Below are 25161 nucleotides of genomic sequence, written 5' to 3' on the forward strand. Positions count from 1 at the left end.
TCTAAAAAAACATGTCGTAACTAAAAAAATTACAAAAATATCTTTTTCACTTTTATCACACTCCTAAAAGTATCTTTAAAAAAAAAGACGATCCTACCCTAAAATTATTACCTAATATTTCCTATTCAACTAATTTATTAAGATTTCAATATTTTTTTTTTAAAATATTTATTATTTTTTTAATAATATTTTAAAGAAGGATGAATAGATCTCCTTAAGAAAACCCTCACTAAAAAGAGGGCTATTGACTCTCTCTACCTTTTACAACCCTTACTTTTCTCTTTTTTCCTTCCTCCAAATAACAACACCACATCACTCTCTTCTTTCTTTCTTTTCTCTCAAACAACAAACAGACAACACCCTTCTTCCTTCTCTGTCTTCTTTCTCTCTCTACAATTTTCTTGAACCATGGTTTTTTCCTCTTAATTCTTCTAACTAATTCTCCCACTTTCTAGTAATTTTCTCTATTCACGTCTTCACTTTCAGGTAATTTCAATTTCTATTTTAATTTCAGATTTTAATTTAATTGTTAATTGTCATTATAATTCTGTTTCTATTATGAATTGATTTTTTTTTTTATGTAATTTTCAGTTGAAAGATTTGATTTTGTTATCTGGGTATTGAAATTAATTTGATTTTGATAATTGGGTATTGATTTTTATTTAAGATTGCGTGTTCATTAAGTGTGTAGTAATATATTTAGCTATAAATTTATTATTAATTTTTTGATTTTGATGTAATTATGAGTTGAAAGATTCGATTTTGTTATCTGGGTATTGAAATTAATTTGATTTTGTTATCTGGGTATTGGTTTTTATTTAAGATTGCATGTAAAATATTACTCCCTCGGTTCGGTTGAATTCCATACGCTTGTTCAATATATGTGAGGTAGATTTTAATCAAACGTATCGAATTTAGTATTCAACCGAACGGAGGGAGTAATATTTAGTTGTGAATTTTATTTTTTTTGTTAGTGTTTTGGAAGTTTTGATTCTGTTGAATTACCTAAGAGAAGTAATTGACTTTTTCGTTCGAGGTATGAAATTTAATTGAATTTGCGTATTAGAGATGACAAAGTTTTGATTTTGCTAAGCACAAATTCATATTTAAGACGGTGGTATCCGTTTTAGCGGAAAAACGGGTTTAGTAGATAAGTGGATACTCTCTGTCTCAATTAGATTTAAATGACGGTCTAAAAGAATAAAAAAGGTAGACAAATAATTGAGACGGACGGAGTAATAACAGTTTTGTGACGGAAAAAAGTTTGAATTTCAGGCAAGTGTATTAATTTTGATGTTGTTTTTTGTGTGTGGTTGTTATAAAGAATTAGCAAGAATATATGTCCCAAAATCAATTAAAGGGTGATAAGAAGGAGTTGCAGTACAGAAAAACAGGTGTTGTTGGTGGTGGTCGACATAATAACAGCTCTGATTACCAACAGCGTCCTCTCTCCGGCGGCAGCGGCACCGGCACCGCCTCTTCTCTCTCGTCTAACGCTCCTGCCAGTCGCAGGTACTCTTAATTATTTAATACGAGTATGAAATATGGCTTCTCCCCTTATTCACGTCTTTTCTTATTTTGCATACATTGATTTTATTTCTGGCAGATTTTATTTTAGTGTTTGATTACAATGCAGTTTGTTAATTTGTAATATTTAGTAATGATTTGTAAATACGTTCTGTTTTTTTGTGTTTTTAGCTTCAAGAAGCCTAATAATGGACAAGGTGGGCATTCAAGAGGAAATTATGGACATCTGAATTCATCATCAGACCCTAATCCTACTACCGGGCCTCGACCTGTTGAGAATGGCAGTCATGTACAATCTTCATTATCTGGTAGGTATACAATTGGTTAAGGGGTACTCCCTCTGAGTCTATTGTGCGCTGTAATCGCACAATCTACAAGAGTCGTTTTGTTGTTTGATTTTTTTTCAAAGGTATGAAACCTTATATTCGATTATTCGTCATGGTCTTGGAGTCTTCAGATAATTCAATGTAGCGATAGTTATAAAAATAATTCTTGGCAGGGGTATCCCACAAACCAGCTCAGGCTGCCATCCCTAAGTCAGATGATACTTCAAGCCAAAAGAGCAGTCAACCCGTTCCAAAGACTCTGCCATCTCAGCCGTCCTCCATGACTTCAGATTCCACCTTGCCTTCAACCCCTTCTAAAGGTGTAAACTTATGCTTTGAATTGTGCTCTTTTTGTTTTGTTTCGTCTGGCAAGGAGACAGCATTTAAAAAAAAGGATGATAGTTGTTCATTCGTTTGGTAGTTCCATCCTCAATGCAGTCCAGGACTTGCAATTCTTTGGTTATAGAATATGAAGCAATAAAACAAAATGACGTGTTAAATAGTCGGTGTTTTTAGTGCCCTTTGGCTTGTAAATTGGCAGTCCTTCAATGCACAATTCGACGTAATTTTCATTATGGGTCGCTCGAAAGCGCCTCCATTGTTCAACGCACATGCAAGATTAAATACTCGTGACCTTACCTTATGATAGACGGGAGCCTTTTAAGGCATTGGGGTAATAATGTTAGTTGTTCTTATTCTTTCTTCTTATTGGTTTCATTGTCCTTCCACTCTATTAGGGGATGCAGGCAAGGGCTTCTCTCTTCAGTTTGGATCCATAAGTCCCGGTTTTATGAATGTCATGGCGGTATTTTACTTCCTGAAAATTAGACTCTACCTTTTTGTAACTTTCCTAATGGTGATTCTAAGCCTGGTTCCATCTGTAGGTACCAGCAAGAACCAGTTCCGCTCCACCAAAGTTGGATGAGCAACAGCAGAATCAGGTCTTTTTTTTTTTTTTTTTTTTTTTGTTTTGTTTGTTTTTGCTTCATTGTTGATCCGTAATCTTGCTTTCTAGCAGTGGTCAAATTGGCTTTTTTTTTTTTTTTTTTTTTTGTATAGCTAAAAGAGTTCAGGGTCCATGTAGTTCACTCCTAGAACTTAGTTGGTAGCCATTTTAATGTCGCTGCTATTTTTAAATGTGGGAAAGTACATTAGTAGGACAGCAGGACTTGCAAAATAAGTGAATATCTTACAAAATTCTTAGCAAGTACACAATTGCTAGGAATTAAAAAAGGTCATCATTCAAATGAATGCTAAATTTAACTGCACCTCCTTGTGGTTCTCTTAATAGACACCGCTTCATACCTGTTCAGTTGAGAGGACAAGAGAAACAACATTTTAAATGCCAGCGATAAGAGTGCATACTTTAGAGAATCCTCAAGGCCTTTTATACCTATGGTCAGTGGCGGACCCGTAATTCTTTTTTCCAGGCGTTCCCTTGAAAATATTGAAGATGTCATTAGACCAAAACTTTAGATTTTATTTTATCGTTGTCCATGGCACCCCAGTCCTTGTACGTAGATCCGCCAGTGCCTTGTGTTGGAGTCTGTTAAGAGGCTGGAGATCAGTTATGGAGTATGATTTCATTATTGAATTATATAAAATAGGTCGTCAAGAAGAGAGACAAAATTTTCAGATCATGGTGGTAGACTGGTATAATACGTCATGAACACCGGAAGTTAGCTTGCTTAACATCTTGTTTCTTGGCGTGGTAGCTATTGATCAGTTCTCTTAATTTTTTGAACTTAATGGCCTGCAGGCTATGCGGTCGGTTTCAAGGGCTTCAGCTGCAAATCCGGCACCTTCTGCTCCAAAGCAACAGACGCCTAACATGGATTGTTCTACTGAGAAACCAACTCCCCAAGAGCCTCGGGTAGTTTCAAAGGTCACAAGGGAGGTGCCTGTGGCTTCTGCGCCTTCTCCAGTTCAAACCCAGAAGCCCACTGTAGTCCCTGTGGCAGGGATTTCTATGCCTATGCCATTCACCCAACCTACTGGCCCCATCTCGTATGGTGGGCCCAATCCACAAATGCCTTCTGGCATGCGAGCTAATTCACATCAAATGCCAATTCAGATGCCATTGCCTATGGGAAACCCAACTCAGATTCAGCCGCCAGTCTTTGTGCCTGGGCTTCAGCCCCATCTTATGCCGAATCAGGGAATGATCCATCCAGGACAGAACTTTGGGTTCAGTCCCCAGCTGGCGCACCAGCTACCCCACCAACCCGGAAGTTTAGGGATGAACGTGCCACCTCAGGTAAATCAGCAAGCTGGGAAATTTGGCTCTGCTCGCAAAACTGTGAAGATAACCCATCCTGAGACCCACGAGGAGTTGACACTTGATGATAAGAATGGTGGATCGCCAGGCTCTCGGGTGACCCATGTTGCACATCCCCCTTACACGGCTGCACGTCCTGGTAGCTTCTATTCCAATTCTTATACCCCTGGCTCTCCTTTCACTCCACCACCAAGTTCTGTTCCGTTGACTAATACCTCTCTAGCTCCAAGGTTCAACTATACTGGTCAAGGCCCCCCTGTTATGCCATATGTAAACCAGGCTGGTTCTACTTCTATATCTATCAACATGGGCGTGGCTTCTATGCCTGGCCGTCCCGAGTCATTCAACTTGGACTCGGCTAGGAGTGCACCTCATGTTAGACCGTCAACCCACTCATTGTCTGCTACGGTACCAGTGACAATTAAACCAGCGGTTCCCTCTGCAGGAGACTCCAGTGTCATTGGAAAAGCTGATTCTGGGAGTAAGGATCTCAAACCAAATCCTGCTAGCTCTTCTCCACCGTTGAATTCTGGTTTTGACTCTACGAAACAATCTGATGTTTTTGTTCCAGTTTCACTCAATGTTCAGAAAGAGACCGTGATCGACAAAGAGACTCCAATGGCATCGCAGGTACTTCTTTTTTTCTCTCTATTAACTTGTCTGGTACTGTTCTTTTCTTATGGTAATAGACTAATAGTTCTAACAATAGTAATAAATAACTCCTGATAACCTTGCAACCCTCTTCCAACCTTTTGGACCCAAGTGTGATAGTTTACCCACAGACAGTTTCCAACACCCAAATAGGCAAGTATACATTCTGCTTGTTGAACGGGTGGTTTATTATGAGTACATAAGGAGCAACTTATTGTTGGGTACCTAGGGTTAATGTGAGGGCTGTATGAGATAATGGTGGAGGCTGATCTCCTGGCGCTTCTCTTGTTTGTGGGAGGAAAGTTATGTCCAGGTTGGTGAAGAGTGTGGTTAGTGGAAAGGATAAAGTTGAAAAAACCAACTCCATCTGCTTTTGTTTACCTGAAAAATTCGCCTTAAGTGATACATAAACTGTTGATCGACATAGGGAATGTTTGTTGGATTACCTTTTCTATTAATTTCCATGTTCTTGTATTCTTTAGTATTTTATGGGGCCCCAAAATATGCTCCTCTCTCTCTCTCTTCTTTTTAGTATGCATTTCATCTTTGTGTGCAATATGTGCTGAAATTATTATGATAAACATTTGATGCTATTGAATCAAAGGGTTACAAAATCAATAATCGTGGGTTGATATTTAAGCCGTTCAGTCTTAAATAAATTTATTTGCATTGTGCAATTCTGTGCACTGTCTGATCCGAGTGTGTTACAGGATCAACCTTCTACAGAAGTTGATAGCCATCTGCAGTCTGTGACCAAACAAGGTGAGACTAACCATTCCAAGGGTTTCCAGTCGGATAACCATTTGAAGGCAACAAATATCGTCACCAAGCCTGAACAACCCGATGAAAAGAAGAAAACTGACCGTGAAGCAAGTGCTCTGGAAGCTGCTGTGGTTGAGGCAACCACCGCTGTTGATGCTGGTAAGGCCTACAAACTTAGCCACTCCATTGAGGAAAAAAGAATCTCCCAGGTGAAAATAAATTGATTTCTGAAAATTTCACTTAACCAGGTATTGAAGAGGAAATCATGGAAGACGAGAAAAGAAATGTCAAGTATTCCGTGGAGCCAAATAAGGTGAAGAATAATAAGGGGAAGAAGAAGAGAAAAGAAATGTTTCAGAAGGCTGATGCTCTTGGGACAAATCCCGATCTATATGGGGCCTATAAGGGTCCCAAGGATCATAAAGAGACTGAGGAAAGTGTTCTCTACAATGATATGAAGGAAGTGCCTGGCGCTAAATTGGAAAATGGCCCGGTGAAGAAAATAGATGAGCAAAATAAACCGGAGCTTGAAAACTGGGAAGACGTTGCCGACGGATCTACGCCAAAGTTGAAGCCTTCTGACAATGGCAATGCGACACCTGGAGGCTTCTATAAAGATGATGATGATAATGGAGTAGCAATAAAAAAGTACTCTAGGGATTTTCTTCTTACTATATGCGAGCAATGTATTGATCTTCCAGAGGGTTTTCAAATAACACCTGATATTGCTGATGTCTTGATGGGTTTAAATGTTAATAATTCTCGTGACTATGCTCCTTCCGGGAGGATCGTTGACAGGTCTTCTGGGGTTGCCCGACATGATCGTCGTGGTAATGGTTCTATAGAAACGGATAGGTGGAGTAAACCAAACCCTCATATTGTGGCCCGTGATCCCGGGATGGATCTTGCCTATGGTACTAATATGATGGGTTTCCGGCCAGGCCAAGGACTCAATTATGGTGTAAGGCCTCGTGGACAAGGGCCTGTACAACATGTCGGTGGGAATTTACCTGGGCTGATGCATTCCATGAGTTTTCAGGGAACACAAAGGAATAACTTTGAGGGCGAACGTTGGCAACGTGCTACAAATTTCAATAAAGGTGGTTTGATGCCGTCTCCTCAACCGGTAATGCACAGAGCCGAGAACAAATATGAAGTGGGTAAAGTTAGTGATGAGGAACAGGCAAAGCAGAGGAGGTTAAAGGCTATTTTCAACAAGCTGACCCCACAAAACTTTGAAAAACTCTTTGAGCAAGTTAAAGAAGTTAAAATTGACAATGTGGTGACTCTAACTGGAGTCATATCCCAGATTTTCGACAAAGCTTTAATGGAACCAACATTCTGTGAAATGTATGCCAATTTCTGCCATCATTTGGCTTCAGAGTTGCCTGATCTCAGTGTTGATAATCAGAAAATCACTTTCAGACGGCTTTTACTCAATAAGTGTCAGGAGGAATTTGAGAGAGGAGAAAGAGAGGAAGAGGAAGTCAACAAGGATGAAGGTGAAACAAAACAATCTGACCAAGAAAGAGAAGAGAAAAGGTTGAAAGTACGAAGGCGTATGCTAGGTAACATTAGGCTGATTGGGGAGTTGTACAAAAAGAGAATGTTGACTGAAAGAATAATGCACGAATGTATAAAGAAATTGTTGGGTAACTATCAAAATGCGGATGAAGAGAATATTGAAGCCTTGTGCAAGTTGATGAGCACTATTGGTGATATGATTGATCATTCCAAAGCCAAGGAGCATATAGATGCATACTTCGACATCATGAGGCAGTTATCTAATGATATGAAACTATCTTCACGAGTAAGATTTATGTTGAAGGATACAATTGATCTTAGGAAGAACAAATGGCAGCAAAGGAGAAAAGTTGAAGGGCCTAAGAAGATCGAGGAAGTACACAAAGCTGCTGCCCAAGAAAGAATGGGGCAAGCTAGTCGGCTAAATCGTGGACCAAGCATGAATTCTTCACTGAGAAGGGGCCCACCTTTAGAGTATGCTCCAAGAGGTTCCACGGTGTCTTCTTCGATGGGCCAGGGTGGCGGCTACCGAGGTGTGGGCTCCCAGTTTCGTGGCCAGGATGCACGGATCGACGATAAGAGTGAATTTGAGAACAGGACACTTTCAGTGCCTTTGCTCCAACGCTCCTCTGGCGATGAGCCCATTATGCTCGGACCCCAAGGTGGGCTTGCAAAGGTAATGTCTGTTAGGGAGCAGCTATCAGTCTCAACTGGCACCACAGCTGATAATTCTTCATTTCATGGGGATGCCAGAAGAGGGGTGGCTGGTTTGAATGGTTTCAGTAACTTATCAGATCGTGGAACTAACCTCTCTCGGGGTGATAAGTCCAATGGCCAAGAACATAATTCAACTGCTGCACAAAAAATGACGGCTGAAAAGGTGTATCCCGAAGAGCGTTTACGAGAAATGTCAATGGCAGCAATAAAGGAGTACTACAGGTGAGCTCTTCCCTGCATTGGTTCTCTTTTTTATTATCTCAATTATTAAACATGTCTTTGTATTGGCAAACTATTCCTTGCCTTTAAACTGCGTTTGCTGGCTGAGATTGCCTGCTACTTGATGACTATCTATGATTAGCTACCATCAGATCAAAGGAATACTCCCTCCAACCCGATTTGTTCCTCCCATTTGGTTTAGGCACGGCTCTTAAGAAAATGAATTCATGATATCTTATTACAAACTCACCTTATATTAGACCACCAATCTCACCAACCTCAACCACACTCCTACCAAGTCACCCTCACACTCCCACCCCACCAGCTTCGATTGCACCGACCACCACGGGGATAGCAACGACGACCAAATAGATATGGACCAAAACTAAAATAAATAATTAAATTTGTTTTTGTAGTATGTATTGTTTAGGATGATAAATAAGTATTTTAATCCCTTAATTTTGCCATATAAGGAAGGTTCTCAAATGAGAGGACAAAAAGATATGGACCAAAATGGAATATGAGTGGAACAAATTGGATTGGAGGAAGTATATAAGTACACTAGGATGTCAGTTGATTAAGGTGCTGTTATATACTTGGTTTTAAAAAGTGTAAGGTGACGATGGCCCGACGCGAAGGTGCGGGCTTCAAAAGGCACGAGGAGTTTTGTTTTTGCACACAAATTTATATTTTCCAAATGAAATTGGTGCAACGATACCCTTATTGGAGTTCTAAGAGGGTCAACATGTAAGGAGTAAAACCTAGGAATAATGTGATATAGAAGTATGCCTTGCTAGTTGTGTGTTATTTGCACACCTAGGTGTTTTGGCTAATGCCTCACCACTAGTTTTTTTTTGTTAAGGACATTCCCCTTTTCCTTCCTGGTTTTCACTATTGGGCCGTACTATTTTGACTAGTGATTCTAAATCTGTTAAATGTGATAAAGGGTGCACCACTTTTGTACGAGTCTATGAGAAGAAACCTAATACAGGTACTGGAGAGTAAGAATGACCAATGATATAAAGCCAGAAGAATTTGTCGATCTATGGGGACGACATGGCCTCTCGTTTTGTTTGGGTTTTGCTGCTTTAGCATGATTTCTCCCGGAATGTTCAGCTATGCAATTGGCTTTTTAGAAGAGGAGCAAATTTGCCATGCGGTGCCCTCTTAAGGGGCCATTGGTTGATATTGAGTAGCATGGGATTTTGGGTCTCCCTGGGAAGTGAAAAGAAGGGGTGTGGCTTGGTACTTTCGTTAGCCTCTACCCCTTGTAGAGTTGTACGGAAGGATGTAATTTCCCTTGTTTGGGCAGAAATCGGGCCAAAGGGAACTTGAGGGATCCATTTTACTTTCCAATAAGCCGAATGATAATCCTTCCAACATAGGAAAGAGGAAGGAAAATGCACCCCCCTTTCCATAATTAAAGGGTTAATATAGAAAATTGAACCTCTAAAATGATGAGAACAATCCGTCCCGGTTTTGTTACCGAAACCAGTCGAAAACAATTTTGAGTTATTTAATCCAATCTGGTTTCTAAGATGGTGATTGTGGCTTGAAGTGTCAGGCTGCTGTCTACCAGGGTTTGGCTATATCCTGAACTTGAAAGGCCATTAATTTGTTCTGCTCTCTATTCTTTCTGATTGGTAAACTAATTATCGAGCAGAAGGATTGGAAAGCAGTCATTTGCCTTGCTTACTTCCCTGACTTTGAACTGCTTACCATATCTTAGTCTATAATATTTCCTCCTCGTGTCTTTCGATTTGTGTGTTTTTTTCCTGATGACGCAGAAATAGAGAAATTGTCACACTTTTACTTGTTGAATTGTTGTTGGTGAAATTTCGTTTATTGTGTAGCTTTTATTTGTAATGTCAATTGAACAATGCAATTTTCTTCATGAGTCGTCTGGAATACCATCTTCTACATTAGTGTTTTTAACACTAATGCTGTCGCGTACTTCTGCCCCCTCTAGTCTCTACATTGCCATATGTAGACATGTAGTCTTAGTAGTGTGAACTAGCCAACACTTCAGACAAAGAAAAGGTTGGCATAGAGTCATTCTAGTGGCATGTAATTTGAAGTAATTTTTCCGCAGACTTCTAATTCCCCATCTTATTCGTCATGTATAATATTTGAGATTCCTACATAACGATCAGGCCTACCCAGTGTCCTAGTTGCATGCTGCATGAAAAAAAAAGAGTTTCTTTATAAACTTAGTTTATCATCTCTGTTGCTCATTTTGATCCATGTTTTTTTGTTCACTTTCAGTGCGAAAGATGTCAAGGAAGCTGAATTATGCATCAAAGAGTTAAATGCCCCAGGCTTTTATCCAACAGTTATATCAATGTGGGTTACCGATGCTTTTGAGAGGAAAGACATGGAGAGAAGTGTCCTGACAAAACTGTTAATTAGCCTCACAAAGCCTCAGGAAGGCACGTTCAGTCCACAGCAGCTCATTCAAGGGTAAGAGTTCAGTCCCCGACTTCCCTTACAAACCATTGTTTTGCTATCCCATTTTCTTTTTCTCATAACGTTTACCTTTGAGCACTTCGATCAATTGTTAAGTAAATGATTTAGCTTAACCCGAGATCTCAAAAGTTTGATTCCATTATATTTGATTAATATAAAGCTTAGGAGAAATTTTTTGCCTCTTATGGTCCTATCTGTATCATATTTGGACTAAACCGGGTGGTGCAATCCCAAAAAAGTGTGTCCTCCTGATCATAGCTATTATTCTCGTTTGATAGGTTTGAATCATTATTGACCGACTTTGAAGAAACTGTCACTGATGCGCCAAGGGCACCCGAGTTTCTTGGTCAGATGTTTGGTACACTCGTCTTAGAAAATGTCTTACCCTTGCAAGACGTGTGTAGACTAATACACCGAGGTGGGGAAGAGCCGGGTCGTCTTTTGGAGGTTGGATTGGCTGCCGATGTTCTTGGGAGCATCCTGGAGATTATCAAGTCTGAGAAAGGCGACGCCACATTGAACGAGTTTCGTACAAGCTCTAATCTTCGGTTAGAGGATTATTTACCTCCAGAACCTCTTAAATCCAGGAAGTTGGAGATGTTTTTGTAGGGATTTTTTTTGAGCTTTTTACCCTACTTTACATTTGTGGTCGGTTTTGCTGATGTTCGTTATTTTTCCTTTTATCACTGGTACGGTTTATTTCAGCATAAACTTAATTTGGTACATCTTTTTCATGATGATTACTGCTGTTTCCTAATTAGTACCATTAATTAACTTGTTACTCCAAACGACTGTGTATATTTTGCGAAGTTTTTGATGAAGTCGTTTGCTCAGTGTAATTGTGATTAATATGGACGTTATGGAAAATTGGTTACCTTTCTCAAGCTTGGGGTTGCTGGTGTTGTTTCTCGACATTGTAGCCATATTATTGAAATGTATATTTTCCAAGGGGTTGATATTATATGCAAAGGAAATAGATATGGTTTGTTGATTGAGATTTGAGAACCGAAGCTATCAATCAATAGCCCAGAAAAACATTGGTGCTTTAGTTTCTATCTTGGATCGACGGGAACTAGTTTTGGTGCCCAACATTCGTGGCCCTCTAATATTGTTGTGTGATCGATCAATTTTTTGGAGCAACAATTGGATAGTTGACTGTCATATTTGGAATTCGGAACATTGGATAACATGTACTGATATTAGCTGCCTTTATGCGCATCACTAGAACAGGGCAATAAAAATGAATATGTACTGAGATAAACCGTAAATAATGGTACTGTGAAAAATATTCACAAATACTTGTATAATGCAGTTTTACACAAATTTACTGATAAGTATAATAACGGACAAGAATCTTCGACGTTTTGAAGAGCTGAACAACATAGAGCTGATTGACGTCTTACGAGTCGTTAAGGAGTGGAAGTCATTCAAACAAGGCATCATGCTACGGTCGTGGACGGCTAGGAAGCACTTCATGTGGTGGTTACTGACTGGTGGCATGTCCATGTATGAATGTAGGAATAAAACTTCCCATCTTGTTAGTCTCTTGGTTGTCGGAAAGGGAAGATGGAGGTTGGCTCGGGAACGGGAATGGGTGAGAAAATTGATGGAAAAGTGTTGATGTGGTAGGAAGTAATGATGGGGGATGAATGGGTGACGATGGTATGAAGGGGACGGGATTCCGTGGAATGGAAACGGGATTTGATTTTCATCAGCTGACGCGGAAGATTTATTTGAGCGAAAGCGATGGCAAAGAGTACATTTTAAATAATAAATCATTGCAAAAACAGGAGTAGAAGTAAGTCACCAACACCAACCATATCACATAATCTCAAACTACATGTCTAGGTTTCAAACGATTAGAGGCGGAACTTCTCGGAATTTTTCATCACCACCACTTAAGTAGCTCAATGCAAAATTCGCACAGTCGATAGATGCACGTTACTTGTGTGCTACGAAAGAGCAAAAAAAAAAAAAAAAAAAAAACATGGTTAAATCACTAAAAACCCTAAAATTTAGACAAATATTTTGTGCTTGATATATCATTGTTTTCTTCCTCTTCCTTTCTTGGATGGTTGTGCCTCCACCTGTTCCTTCCCAGTTACTTCAGCTATATCGACTGCATAAACAAAAGATTTGAAGCTTCCCATCAGCTAAAGCCCATCTAGACAACCTCTAGAAAAGAAGAAACTCACAACTTCACAGAAATGCAGCGTCAAACGGCCGAGAAAAAAAAAATTAACGACGAATGTTATTTCTCTCAACATTTATCAATCCCCTCGTACCCTTCCACAAGACCACAAGGACCAAAAAAAAAAAAAACGCGAGCTCCAACACAAGGGTCTAAATATTGGAATTCAAATCAATCGACGTATCCTAATATCTGATTAATGTGACATAAATGAGACCACTTCAAAATGTGGTTCGACGACACCTTCACAAGCATTACACAGAGGACTAAGGAGTTGCAGCCTAGATTTATAGTATGTCCAACACTATTGACTCGTTGATTCTAAATGCAACAACATGAAACGAAAACATCTCAAGTTCTCAACTCTCAAGTTTTTAATATGTTTGGATGAACCAACCAGTTTCTTGTTATTTTTTGTACTCTTATAGTCCTATCGATAAAACATAAAAATCTTGTGCGCATGTAAAGTTCATCTTTCCAGTTGGGAAAGAGTGGCAGTGCCATCACATAAAAAATCAATAGCATAACACAAATATAAGCTATATTTATCATATTTCACAAAATGAATGGGCAGAATTTGTACCTTCAGGACCTCGAGCCATCAGAGCAAAGAATATATTGTTCAGCTTCTCCATCTTCTTCGCATCTTGAGCTTGATCGGTTTTAAACTTGAGGCACTAACAAATGTTTGAAGAAGGAAGTGAGGCTACAAAGATCAAATCAATAGCATAGCATACTCAGGGGTTCAATAAGTCAGATAACATATCCAAACATCATGAGGTCTCAAAAAATTAGCTAGACTACTTCTCCTTACATGATAATAAGCTACTCCGTATATGAGTAACGAACACACGGTAATTATGGAAGAAATAAGCAAGGTTTAGAGTTTTACAACAAGTTCTCAGCTTGAAACATCAAGTGTTCACCTCAAATTTTCAATTGTCACCTTGTCTAACTGTTTGATGGTATAACTAGAGTCTTAACATTTCAGAATATCACAGATTGTCGTAGTGAGCATCAAAATCCTGCTACACGTATATTTGCAATATCCCATGTAAATCTAGGTAAAGAAGACCTTTTTGAGCAGCACAAGTTACTCCGTATCTAAAATTATACTAGTTCTCTCCACTCCCCTGAACAATATCTTCGAGCTAGTACATGTTACTTGCTCAACTATATCAGCAAAAAGATTCTGAACGGTTACAACTTATAATCTCCTCCAAATTTCTAAACTGTCATCAAGATTTCCCATGATCACCAAATATATTAAAGCCAACAAAACTTGTAAAATTCCCATGGCTTGCAGAAAAAAGCTTGGATGAGGTGTTACCCGACAGATAAATAGATGACACAATATCATGTTTCTATATGACTCTACTCTTTAGACATACGGCATCCAGAGATTCGCCTCTTAAACTCAATCTCTAAACCTTAATTGTTCTGCCTCTTCACACAAATTAAAAAAATGCCGAGTCACAGCTAGTCCTCGTCCAATTTCGCTCCCAATTCCATGTACCAAGATCCTATTGAAAAATACTAATGGTACGAGTTAAAATTGCTCAAAACCATTAACCATCAAGCCCCACCATTGCTTAATAATCACCCTTTTGTCACTTAACATCTACAGCATCTTCAAATATATTCATGTCAAATCTTAACTCAAATACTCCAGTTGATCGAATATCCCACACACAAACATATAAACTCCAAACCCGACATTAAAATACTCCATTGACAAGCCCTCCTAATTAATTTCACTTCTAATTTTCGTATTGACTGGGGTGTATGATGCTGATAGATATTGGGAGACCCAAAAGCTAACTCAAATAAACCAGTTGATCGACTAGCACACACAAACAAACACATAAACTCCAAATCCCCACATCACAATACTACATTAACAACAACAACAACAACATTACCCTAGTGCCTCAATGGCTCCCGCAAATTGCGGGGTAAGGGGTAAGGGGGGGTCGGATGTACGCAGCCTTACCCTTGTGTTAGCAACACAAAGAGGCTGTTTCCGAATGACCCAAACGAAAATTGAGTAGAGAACTGCATTGAAGGACCGCTATTTCACAAAAGAAAGAAGCACAACCACTTTAGTGAGCCATTTTGATTTATTCCATTATAATCCATAACCAAAGAGTAATTAATTTCACTTCTAATTTTCATATTGAGTAGGGTGTATGATGTCGATACAGATAATGTGAGAACCCACCCGAAAAGCTAGCTCAAAGGATGGTTAGAGCACATTCCTATACAAGTCCCACACCTGTATGACCGATACACCTGATGTACCTCGGAACTATCGCCTCTAATTACCCTATATAGTACTATATTCCGGGACTTTCCCAACAGAAGTACAATTCACACTACAATTTGATTTACACAGATGATCTTGAAGCGAATTTCGCAAAGATCGAAACTTTATGCAAATCTCAGAAACATACAAATCTAAAACATATCAAAATACAACAACTGTACAAATACTAATCAAAACAAAAACAACTTGATATGGTAATTTATCAATACCTGTTTGTTATCAGTAACTTTAAGAACCAATTTACCATCACAATGTCTGTATTTCATCGAATAACGGGTCTGCATTGAAATTAAAAACCCACAAAAGTATAATTACAAAGAATTATACCCAATTAATTAAGTAAACTATAAAATTGAGAAATCCAGAATTCATGATTAAACACAGAAAAAAATTGGGCTAGTGTTAAAAGAAACTTACTGATTCAACATCGGCGCGAAATAATTGGACGGAGCGTTCGACAAATTCATCCCAAGACGTGATGTAAACCATGGTTTTGTGAGGAATTTTTTGAGTGAGATGAAGAGTCAAAGAGGCTGTGTATTGTGTTTGTGTTGGGGAGTTAGGACTTAGTAAGACAAATAATACAAAGACCGGAAAGGCCGTCTTTTAATAAGTTAACGAGGGGTTTATTGGCACATTGAGTGTAGATATGGTAAATGGGCCAATTTGGTAGGGTTATTTCACGCTTGCAAGAATTCAAGTCAGATGGAGTTGGATCAGGTTATTTTCGGGTTTAAGTCGATTTCGAGTCTATTATTTTCAATTTTTTTTTTTTTTGTTATTTTCAAGTTATTGAGGATAATAATCCGTATCTAATAATAAACATTCAGACGAGTCAAATTGGGTCGAATCAATTCGAGTTATAGGTCAAGTTCGGATGTAGGGAGATTATTCAAGTCGGCTCAATTTTAACAAGTCTAATTGAATGTGTTAGGACTTTTTTTTATTGGTTTGCATATAACTATAATGTGGTATATAGAATGTTTAAAATACATCATCATTTATTATAAAAAAAAATATTATTATTATGCAGTAATAATTCCTTATAAATTAGTAGTATTTTATTTATTTGTCATTGATTGTTTATATTTTGGGTGGTGATTTTCGCAGTACGCATTTTACTCATTACAGTACACTGTTGACAATTATATCCCTCACATTTCCCATCCCATTTTCCTTCTCTAATTTCTCTCTATTCTATTCCTGCTAATTTCACACCTTCATACCCATTCTCCTCTATTTTCACACCATCCTATTTCCGGTTACTGGCGGAGGAGGTTCACCGGCGTAATACGTCGCCAGCGGAGTTGTGTTAGAGTGGTTGCGTGGGGTTGGGAAACCGAATGGTTAAAGTGGTTGCACTGCTCCCCGGCACGGACTATGCCAACCGACCAGAACGCTGGTGGTGGGGGTTGCAAAAGTGGGTCAGGGATGTGTGGTGTGTGGGGTTGGTGTGTAGTTTGTTAGTTGGCTGTGTAGTTGCAGTGTTGTATACTACATTTCCTCCTTGTACTACACTTTGCAGTTTTTTTATAAATGTAGTACGTAATTAATTTACTCAACTTAGCACCATTGCCATCGACCCACCAAACAACACCACCATACAGTGGACTGGCAACTATTTGCCAATGTCTCCGGCGATATACGGTCGCGGTATGGACAATTTTAGTATAACACAATTAATAATTGACTATTGAATTTACCCTTTTGTAACATAAAACCCTAATTAAAAAAAAAAATTATAACAAAAAACCAATTTATTTATTAATAATGCACTAACAAAAGAAATACCTTCTCTATACTCGAATTATCGTTCATAATTGAAGAATTTAAAAGGGGTTGAAGGAGGTTAAGGATTTAACAAAAGAGAGAAGGGAGAGAATTAGCTATGAAGTTTTTTTACTCAAGGGTAGACAAATGGAAAGTTTAAGATAAAAAGTAATATAATGAATAAAAATCATACTGCGAAAATAAACTACGTATATTTTTATTTAGTTAATTCTGAGCATGAATAAGTCAAATAGTTAGCTGTCTTGTTCTCTTAAACCAATTAATTTCATCAATTTTACAGAAAAACTCGATGATTTATAACTCGTTTAAATATAACCCCTTTTGGGCTACGGATTTATAACCCGTTTAGATACGACATGAATCTAAATCGGACATGACTTGGTTTGTTTACCACGTCTATTGGTGAGGAAAGATAGTCAAAAAGGCGAAGTATGAGATCAGTAATTATACGCGTGGTATAGTAAATCTCCGACTTCATACAAATACTTGTTAAGGACTGTCTCACCATGAGACAATCTTCAACTACTCATATAATTACATGAAAAATATAAAATATCAACGAGTAATAAGGACCGTCTCATACAAGACTATATTACACCACCACCTGTTACCAGCTCCTTTGTACACATCACCGAGCCCATGATACCGACTCAATCTCTTCTCTAGCTGCCTTGTACAGTTCAAGCCGTTTCGCACATTGTTGCCTTCTCTCCATCACTGTAGGGTCTTCGTCCAATATCTCCCCTAGCTGCTTAGCCTGGAAGCGAAAAAAAAAACAGAATCTCAGGAGCCACGTCTCCTCTGAGGAACTACTAATATGCTAAAAAAGATGGAACTTGGAACTAATTGGCTATTCCGACATTCGGTTGCCACCCGAGTTATCCAAAATTGGACTGAACCACATTGCTAAGCTGTGTAAAGTAATATATACTCGCATATCGTATAGTCAGGGGACTCAGGGCCTCTTTAGGCTGTACAAAGATCTTACGTTGGGTGAGGGGAGTCGTATGTACGCAACCTTAACCCTATGTCAACAACATGGGGAAGCTATATTGGAATGGGCAATAGTAAAAATTGAATCGAAAATTGCTCTTAGTGGTCATGGACAAAGTGGCACAGTTGCAAGTATGCAATCTCGAAGATGTGGAGCGCCCCATTTAGTACATATCATCAAGGCCTAACAAACGGATTCCAAGTTCTTCAAAAATAATGATATTCCTCTCAGAAGTCACGTCTGCTATCCAAACTCAGAACCCGTATCTATATGCAATGGTGACATTATGTATATAAGGGAAGCATACCTCTCTCTTGCCAATTTGTATGTAGAAACGATTTAGCAGGGATTGTTTAGCCTCCTTGACCTGGCAATGTACAGTTGCCTTGGGAATGGTATTTTTCAATGTATCAGCAACCATGCTTATATATGAGGAAACGTTTGATGCTATTCTTCGAAAATGTAACTCCGTGTATCGATCCATGTTAGTAGAAGTTGGATTTCCACCCTTCTCCACTTCTTGAGGAAGTTTCCGAAAGAACTCTACAGTTAGGTACGAAGCTTCCATTTCCACTAACCTGACAATTGTCTTCCTGCTTTCGTCACGGAACCTTTCCAAGGATTCATTTGTGGCTCCGGCTATCTCAGCTTGCAAGGATGGGAAACGCCTCAGCTCCTGTTCATGATTAAATTGAATGATGATAAATGCCAATATGCCATGGAAAAGTAACTACAGCATTAGATACAGCACCGCTGTACACGCAAATTCACCTTAGTTTCTGCAATGGATTTCCTTACGAGTTCCTTCAACACAAAGTGAACCTGGAAAACAGAACTGTTTTTTGTAAAAAAGTGAATTTACATACAAATTTACAGCATTTTGCTGATTATAGTCCAAACCCACTCGTCTTGGCGAGTATTGGTAAAAGATCATTTGATAAATTAAGATACTGATGAAAGTGGTATACAAGAAGTAGCACTTACAGCATCAACAGTTGCTTCAGCAGGACCTCTAAAATAGTTTAAAGCACCTTCAATCAGACGACGGTAACCTTGCTCAGGAGCTATGAGATGTGGCTGATAACCATCAGCCTCAGAAACCACCTTTTTAACATTCTGCAGAGAAAGATACCGATCAAATGGAAGCTTTCTCAAAGCAGCAGGAAGCTGGTGGTCAAACACCCCATATATTCGATCGCCTCCAGGTCGCCTGAAAGTAACTAGTCAGGTTAAGCAACTATCAAAGCTTAATGGAGTTTTGGCAGTGTAGGAAAAAAATAAATCAATCAGGATATCATAGATGTTCACATAACAAAAATGCAGTGAGTTATTTTCAAGGTTGAATTGTTTTTCGATGGAAAATGAGTTATATCGAAGCAATATAGATCTGATATAGGCCAAGAGGCCCACAGTTTCAAACAATTACCAAGTCTACCATTGATAATGGAAGTTCCACCAATAAAGATGGTGGTATAGCAGCTAAGTCTCTATATGTAATCCAATTGGTCTTAGACGAATACAATATTGAGATCTATTCCCATAGCTTGAGCAACCTGATGAAGCAAATCAGCAGCCTCCAATTCTTTTTGAGTTTCCACGGTTTCTGGACTTAATTGCTATCCATTCTCATTGCATCCATCTTGGGGGCGGAGATTCACCCCCTTTAGAAAACACGATAGAGAATAGAACTTTTAATGTGTCCCATAAAAGGTAGTGGTTTAAAAGCAATTGTCATGAAAGGCATAACAAGGCTAATTCTTGAAACAGGTAGTTTTACAGACTAAATAGCTCAACAGTACGAATTTGTATGATAGCTAGACTCCTCCATATCTTGAATAAGAGAAAAATCCCAAAAACACGATCATAAACAGAAACATAGAATCAGTCAACAACTCAACTACTCAAATTTCCTAATAATAGCACTTTAGGTTCCAAACAACTCAAATTTCCGAAAAGAATTGCCCTTTATATGTTAGTATCCACTTGTTTGAAGAACAGGGCAAGAAAATTACCCTCCATCAAGGTGCTCCTTGAATACTTTATCAAAAGCACGGCAAAGTTCCAATATTGTGTACAACTGAGCCTGAGATATCACACAAGCATTACTTGATGAATATATCAGTATTACTGCTAGCATTGTACCCCAATTCTGAGAAATTTACTCACCCCAGCATCCACGCCAACAGGTCTGCCAAGGCGATCCAACTCAGCTTCTAGCTCATCAATGGTCTTGTTTATCAGTGCAGTAATACTTGGAATACGGGCTCTTATACAAGACTCCAAATGCTGAAGCAAGGAGAGATTATTTAATATTTAGGAAACTACAACAAACTATGACCAAAACCAGTAATTAACAGTTGTACCTTTGACAGTAGTTTTGCGAGATACTCTGAACCCATCCTATTAGATAAGTGTGAATATTCTGGACTAGTTGCAAAATACTCACGCTCCTTGCGTCTTGCAGCTGTCATTTCAACGTTCCTGTTAATTTCTGCCTGTGATCGGTTCACTATTCCCACCCAAGGGTGTTGAAGTCTGTAAGATCTTCCTTCAAGAACCTTGCATAGAGAAGTGACAAAGTGTACAGAGATCAGGGCAGTAAACATGTTTTACAAAATATGAAGAGTGACTATATCATATAGCATGGATGAATTCATAAATCAGGCAATAAGCTATTTAAAAACTGTGATATGAAGAATGCGAAGAATACCATAGCCATGAGCTTATAGTCAACAGTGCTAAATGACCAATGCTCATGCCTCATATGACTATAATTTGAAGCATAAAACATGAATCAAGTGGGGTCGAATGAAAAAATATAATTTTGATACAGCGTGAACGGAGCCATTTTCATGTTCGATTTTCGGGAAGTACTAATTGGAGGAATTCCAAAATTGCAGTGGCGTTGGATTTGGATGTTGCCCATGTTGGGTATCAAATGTAAACTGTCTCCGAGTAAATGTAAAATGATGCCATTTGTGTGATCTTTACTGCTTTACATTGGACTATTGGAGCAAAGGTCCACCATTCAATTATGTGATCATGTACACTGACAGAACCTATTCTCATTATCAGAAATTCATTTCTTCCCTGGACGTCAAAGTATGACGTTTCTACAGATTTGTTTCTAATGTGTGCATTTTTCCTTCTTAGATCCCACCTCACACTGTCCTCGCTACCTCAGCATAATCAGATAAGCAAACTGTGTCACTTTATTAATAAATTAGTTCGTATTAAATTTTTTTAAGGGAACTATAGAGTATAGTTCATTTCTGAGTTCAGCAGTTTGGCTTCAGGGGGGATTGGCCAACATTGACCATAAGTTTTAGAGTAATGTATTTGTGGCAGTTTAATATGAAGAATGAACCAGGATAACAATAGGGCTAATTCCCTGATGATGGTTATGACGGTATGTTACAGATTATCAAACAAAAGCAAGAAAAATGGAGTTGAAGGGCAGAAGGCTAAACCAAACATACATCTAGAGCATTAGTTCCTTTGTCCATCAGATCCAATTTTGTTAACACACCAAATGTCCTATCACCTGCAGCATTTACAACCGTATTTTAAGTAGTAGTGAATACAGCATGAATAGTTTGATAAGATGTGCATGAAACATAAAGGCACTGAATGACTGAAACATACCACTGGGATCCACTTCCTTGGCAAGCTTGATAGCATCTGATGTTGCAATGTCTTGATTAGCAGGAGATATTGCCAAAATAATGCAGTTGGGCTATAGCAAAGCACAAGCTTAGCATGAGAAATGATTAAGCTTAACAAAACTTTATGGAATTGTCGACATGGTAAAGCCGCAGACAGTGAAACTCCAGCATAGGTTGTAACGCGTAGAGAGAGACGACAGAAGGAGAAGATCAAGATTGAATTTTAATGACAAAACGCTTTATTACCTTATCCACGTAAGTTCGAACCATGTCTTCAATATCTTTGACAATACTCTCAGGCTGTCCATCTGAGTTCAGCATGGATAAAAAATGGTGTTCATATCATGATCACTCACAAAGTCATACATTGCTAAAACTTCCTCTAACAAGATGAGAACTCACCTATAGCAACCTTTGTCAAACCGGGTAGATCAATAAGGGTCAAGTTGACAACTGCCAAAAGCATTGACATATTTAGTTACACAGATGAACTTGCACAAGTCACAAGAAGGCAAACACTGGGATAAACAGTATATTGGGATAAACAGTATATTGTCAAATAAAACATTCCGGACCATTACCTACCATGAGGTGAGTAGATGCTGAGATGAATAGGAACAGGCGAAATTTGTCGGGACCCTGTCACTCTATCTGTTTCATCTTGAATCTCCTTACGAACAAGGGCTAAGACCAGCATATTAAAGAGGAGAAGATATCATTCAGCAAGTGACAATGGCTCTTTTACAACTTTTATAGTTACTAATTTACTATCAATGGAAAAGCACAACACATTCAGCACGGTCTTACTAATACAGGAATGTCAGGGCAACAAGAGAAGTCACCAGAAGTAGAAATGTATCATTCAGAACTGACAACAAAGATGAATTTCTCCTCATGTATCAAGTTCCAAGAGGAAACATGAATTTCTTATCAAGACACGATATGGGTACTGACAACAAAGCACGGATATGAAGCACCACATAATTGAATTCACAATCTCCGAAAATCGGAACTTTCGTCAACAAGGATAAAAAAGCTTCATTAACTAGAAGGGATAAAAAATGAGGACATGTTGGGGGAGTGGCCTCACCATAAAGCAATGCACGTTTTAAGATTAAGAAGAAGGGAGCTTTTAGCTTAACAAGGCTTTAAAATAACATTCTTATTTGCAACTCCTCTAAAACTTTAACAACAGGCAGGTTTTAACCGTAGGCCAGTGTTCCAATCTTTTGTCCACATCATTTGCTCAACAAACCACAAACATCAACAAGGTCTTACCTTCCTAGAAACTTAAAAACCTCTACAAGTTATAGCGGGACAAATATTTTGAAAACAATTTAAAAAATTAAAAGTAATTTGCACCAGCGAGTACTAACAGAATTCAAAAACTACCGTCTCACATACATAATACAGACCCCACACAAAAGAGAGAGAATTTGATATGCATGTCAGAGGCAGGTGGTTGCAAAACTCGCTACCAGCCGTTGAAGCGATCTATTTACCCTCGAAAAAATAAACTAGTGCTCGTAGTATATATAAAAGTAATGCAGCATTAAGGAAATAACAATCATGGTGAATTGTGTACCAAAATCAGTGAAAGGACGCTTAGGCAAGTGAAGAAACTCGGCATACTCCTGTGTTCCTTCCTCTGTCTTATGCAGTTGCAACACCAATGGCCTCCTCGTCACAATTCCTAAAACAATTATTACAACAACATTACCATAGTACTTGAAGTTCTCCCGCACATAGTGGCTAAGGGATTCCTGAATGGCTTAACATGAATATTGCATCGGAAATTTACACTAAAATCTTCTGTCCTTTCAATCAACAGACATAATAAGAGTACAATTTAGTGAGTCATTTCTGTACATTCATCCGAATTCAGAACCACTACAGTAATAAAAAAAATGAAATAGCTCAAAACTTTCAGGAAAAAAGAGGTGCAGACTAACCAGATCCTCGAGGAAGAAAATCACGCCCAACAATACTCTCCAGAACCGACGATTTTCCAGAACTCTGCAATTTTCACTCAAAAATTCAAACAAGTTTTTCAACAAACCAAAAAAAAAACTCAAACTTGAACCAGCGGCAGAACCAAGGGGCTAGAAGGGGCGCTTGCCCTCTCACCACGAGAAATTTTAAACTTTTTGATTTTTTTCTAGATTACCTAAATTGCTAGGTACTCGACTACTCGCACACCTAGCCAATGAAAAGGCTCCTTTTTTATTTTTATTTTACTTCAATTAAGCTTAGTTATTTATAGAACATGTTGATAACACCAATTTTCTAATTGGCTGAAGCGTATGATGAAGTAGTACTTTCGGTGGGCAACAATACTCTCAAGTCTCAGGAACCAACAATTTTCCAAAACTCTGCAGATTTTACTCAAAATTCAAACAATTTCTTGAACAAACCACAAAACAAAACACACACACAATCGAACGTCTAAAAATCAGTGGCGGAACTGCCAGGGCTAGCAGGCGCGCTCGCGCTCGCCCTCTGTCAACGAGAAATTTGAAACTTAAAACATAAAATTCTCGAATTTTTCTTCCAATTAACCTAATTAGTAATAGTAATTACATCACACAAATATATATGTAAGGCGGTCGTACACAAGTATTTTGTAAAACGAATATTTCGTTAACTACTCACTCATTACGAGTAACATATTAGCGTAAACCGTCTCACAAACACTAACTAATTACTTCAATAGTACAACTCTAACAATAAATCCTGATTCAGCCACCAAAATAGGAAAAAAAAAGAAAGAGAAACAGTAACCTGACCACCGACGACGGCGACGGAAGGAAGAGCTTCCCAAAGAGAATTAAAAGCGGTGTCGCCACCGCCATGATCACCGAGAACAGTACAAGCTCTCTGAATTCTGTTGACTAACCCTATCAAACTCTCCATAGTCGTCATCTTGAAGCTTCTGGAAGTTCACGGCGAGGAGAGAGAAAGCAGCGGTGGCGGTTACGGTGGAGTAGGAGAGAGAATGTGAGAAAATGGAATAAATAAACGAGAGGATAAAAATCAAGAGAGAAAATGAATGTTTTAGGACACGTAAGCAAATGAGTCGTGTTCTGGATAGGTCGTTGTCAATGTCAAGTCTTAAGTCTTTCGTTGTTTTGTTTTGTCTTTGTTGTTTCAAAATTTGTTAGTCGTTGTTTTGAGGTTTTGAATTTAAAAACTTGGTGAGTAAGGAAAGCCCAAAGGTAATCCAAAGAATCGAGAAAAAAAAATGCGGATTTGGATTATAGATATGGGCCGTATATTTTTGATTTTTTTTGGCAATGGATATTACAATTCACAAACATCAATACATATAATTATACACAAGGAACTTCCTAATAACTTAATAAGTAGATTATACATCTGATATAATACCACAAGTTGTATAGTTTTTGAGCGTTATTATAAATGAAAATTGTTAATAATCACCTACTATTTACGGTATTTTACAAATTACCACCCTGTATTTGATTCATTACAAAATACCACCTACATAAGAGTGTATATATCCCAACTCACACCGTATTTCACTTCCGAACATATTTTTACTTATTTTCCAATTCGGTTACTAACTAAACTAACAATTACCTTAATTAACCCACCAAATCATACCCCCAAATCAATTTTATCTCTCTTATCAAAACAAAACCACTGAGTATACCTTGCCCCCAACTTACGGTTGAAAATCAAAATCCCAAATTAAGAACATCTA

The 25161-nt window shown here is 38.4% G+C and overlaps 3 protein-coding genes across 4 annotated transcripts; 1 reads left to right on the forward strand and 2 right to left on the reverse strand.

Moving 5' to 3' along the window:
• Positions 1-221: 221 nt before the first annotated feature.
• LOC141596544 (eukaryotic translation initiation factor 4G-like) lies at positions 222-11354 on the forward strand. 2 transcript variants are annotated; one of them, XM_074416748.1, is made up of 12 exons: positions 222-486; positions 1325-1512; positions 1699-1835; positions 2027-2173; positions 2591-2658; positions 2738-2794; positions 3613-4612; positions 4703-4761; positions 5493-5703; positions 5793-8007; positions 10270-10464; positions 10749-11354. In XM_074416748.1, the coding sequence occupies exons 2-12, from the start codon at positions 1340-1342 to the stop codon at positions 11077-11079; spliced, it is 4593 nt and encodes a 1530-aa protein (XP_074272849.1). In that variant the 5' UTR covers positions 222-486; positions 1325-1339; the 3' UTR covers positions 11080-11354. The 2 variants fall into 2 exon arrangements, with proteins under 2 accessions (XP_074272849.1, XP_074272848.1); XM_074416747.1 differs by having other exon boundaries at positions 229-486; positions 3613-4761.
• Positions 11355-12263: 909 nt separating this feature from the next.
• On the reverse strand, positions 12264-15556 carry LOC141596545 (signal recognition particle 9 kDa protein). Its single transcript, XM_074416749.1, has 4 exons — positions 15405-15556; positions 15197-15265; positions 13245-13338; positions 12264-12589 (listed from the first exon to the last, which is right to left on the reverse strand). Exons 1-4 carry the CDS (start codon positions 15474-15476, stop codon positions 12513-12515), a joined length of 312 nt encoding a protein of 103 aa, XP_074272850.1. The 5' UTR covers positions 15477-15556; the 3' UTR covers positions 12264-12512.
• A 1640-nt stretch (positions 15557-17196) lies between these two features.
• LOC141596546 (phragmoplastin DRP1E-like) lies at positions 17197-24526 on the reverse strand. Its single transcript, XM_074416750.1, has 15 exons — positions 24219-24526; positions 23390-23453; positions 23023-23130; positions 22023-22121; positions 21840-21890; positions 21684-21745; positions 21418-21508; positions 21252-21316; positions 20136-20330; positions 19939-20058; positions 19785-19855; positions 18757-18982; positions 18544-18594; positions 18080-18448; positions 17197-17535 (listed from the first exon to the last, which is right to left on the reverse strand). Exons 1-15 carry the CDS (start codon positions 24357-24359, stop codon positions 17407-17409), a joined length of 1842 nt encoding a protein of 613 aa, XP_074272851.1. The 5' UTR covers positions 24360-24526; the 3' UTR covers positions 17197-17406.
• Positions 24527-25161: the final 635 nt, after the last annotated feature.

Source organism: Silene latifolia, chromosome 8 (genome assembly GCF_048544455.1).
Source record: "Silene latifolia isolate original U9 population chromosome 8, ASM4854445v1, whole genome shotgun sequence".
Taxonomy (NCBI): Eukaryota; Viridiplantae; Streptophyta; class Magnoliopsida; order Caryophyllales; family Caryophyllaceae; genus Silene; species Silene latifolia.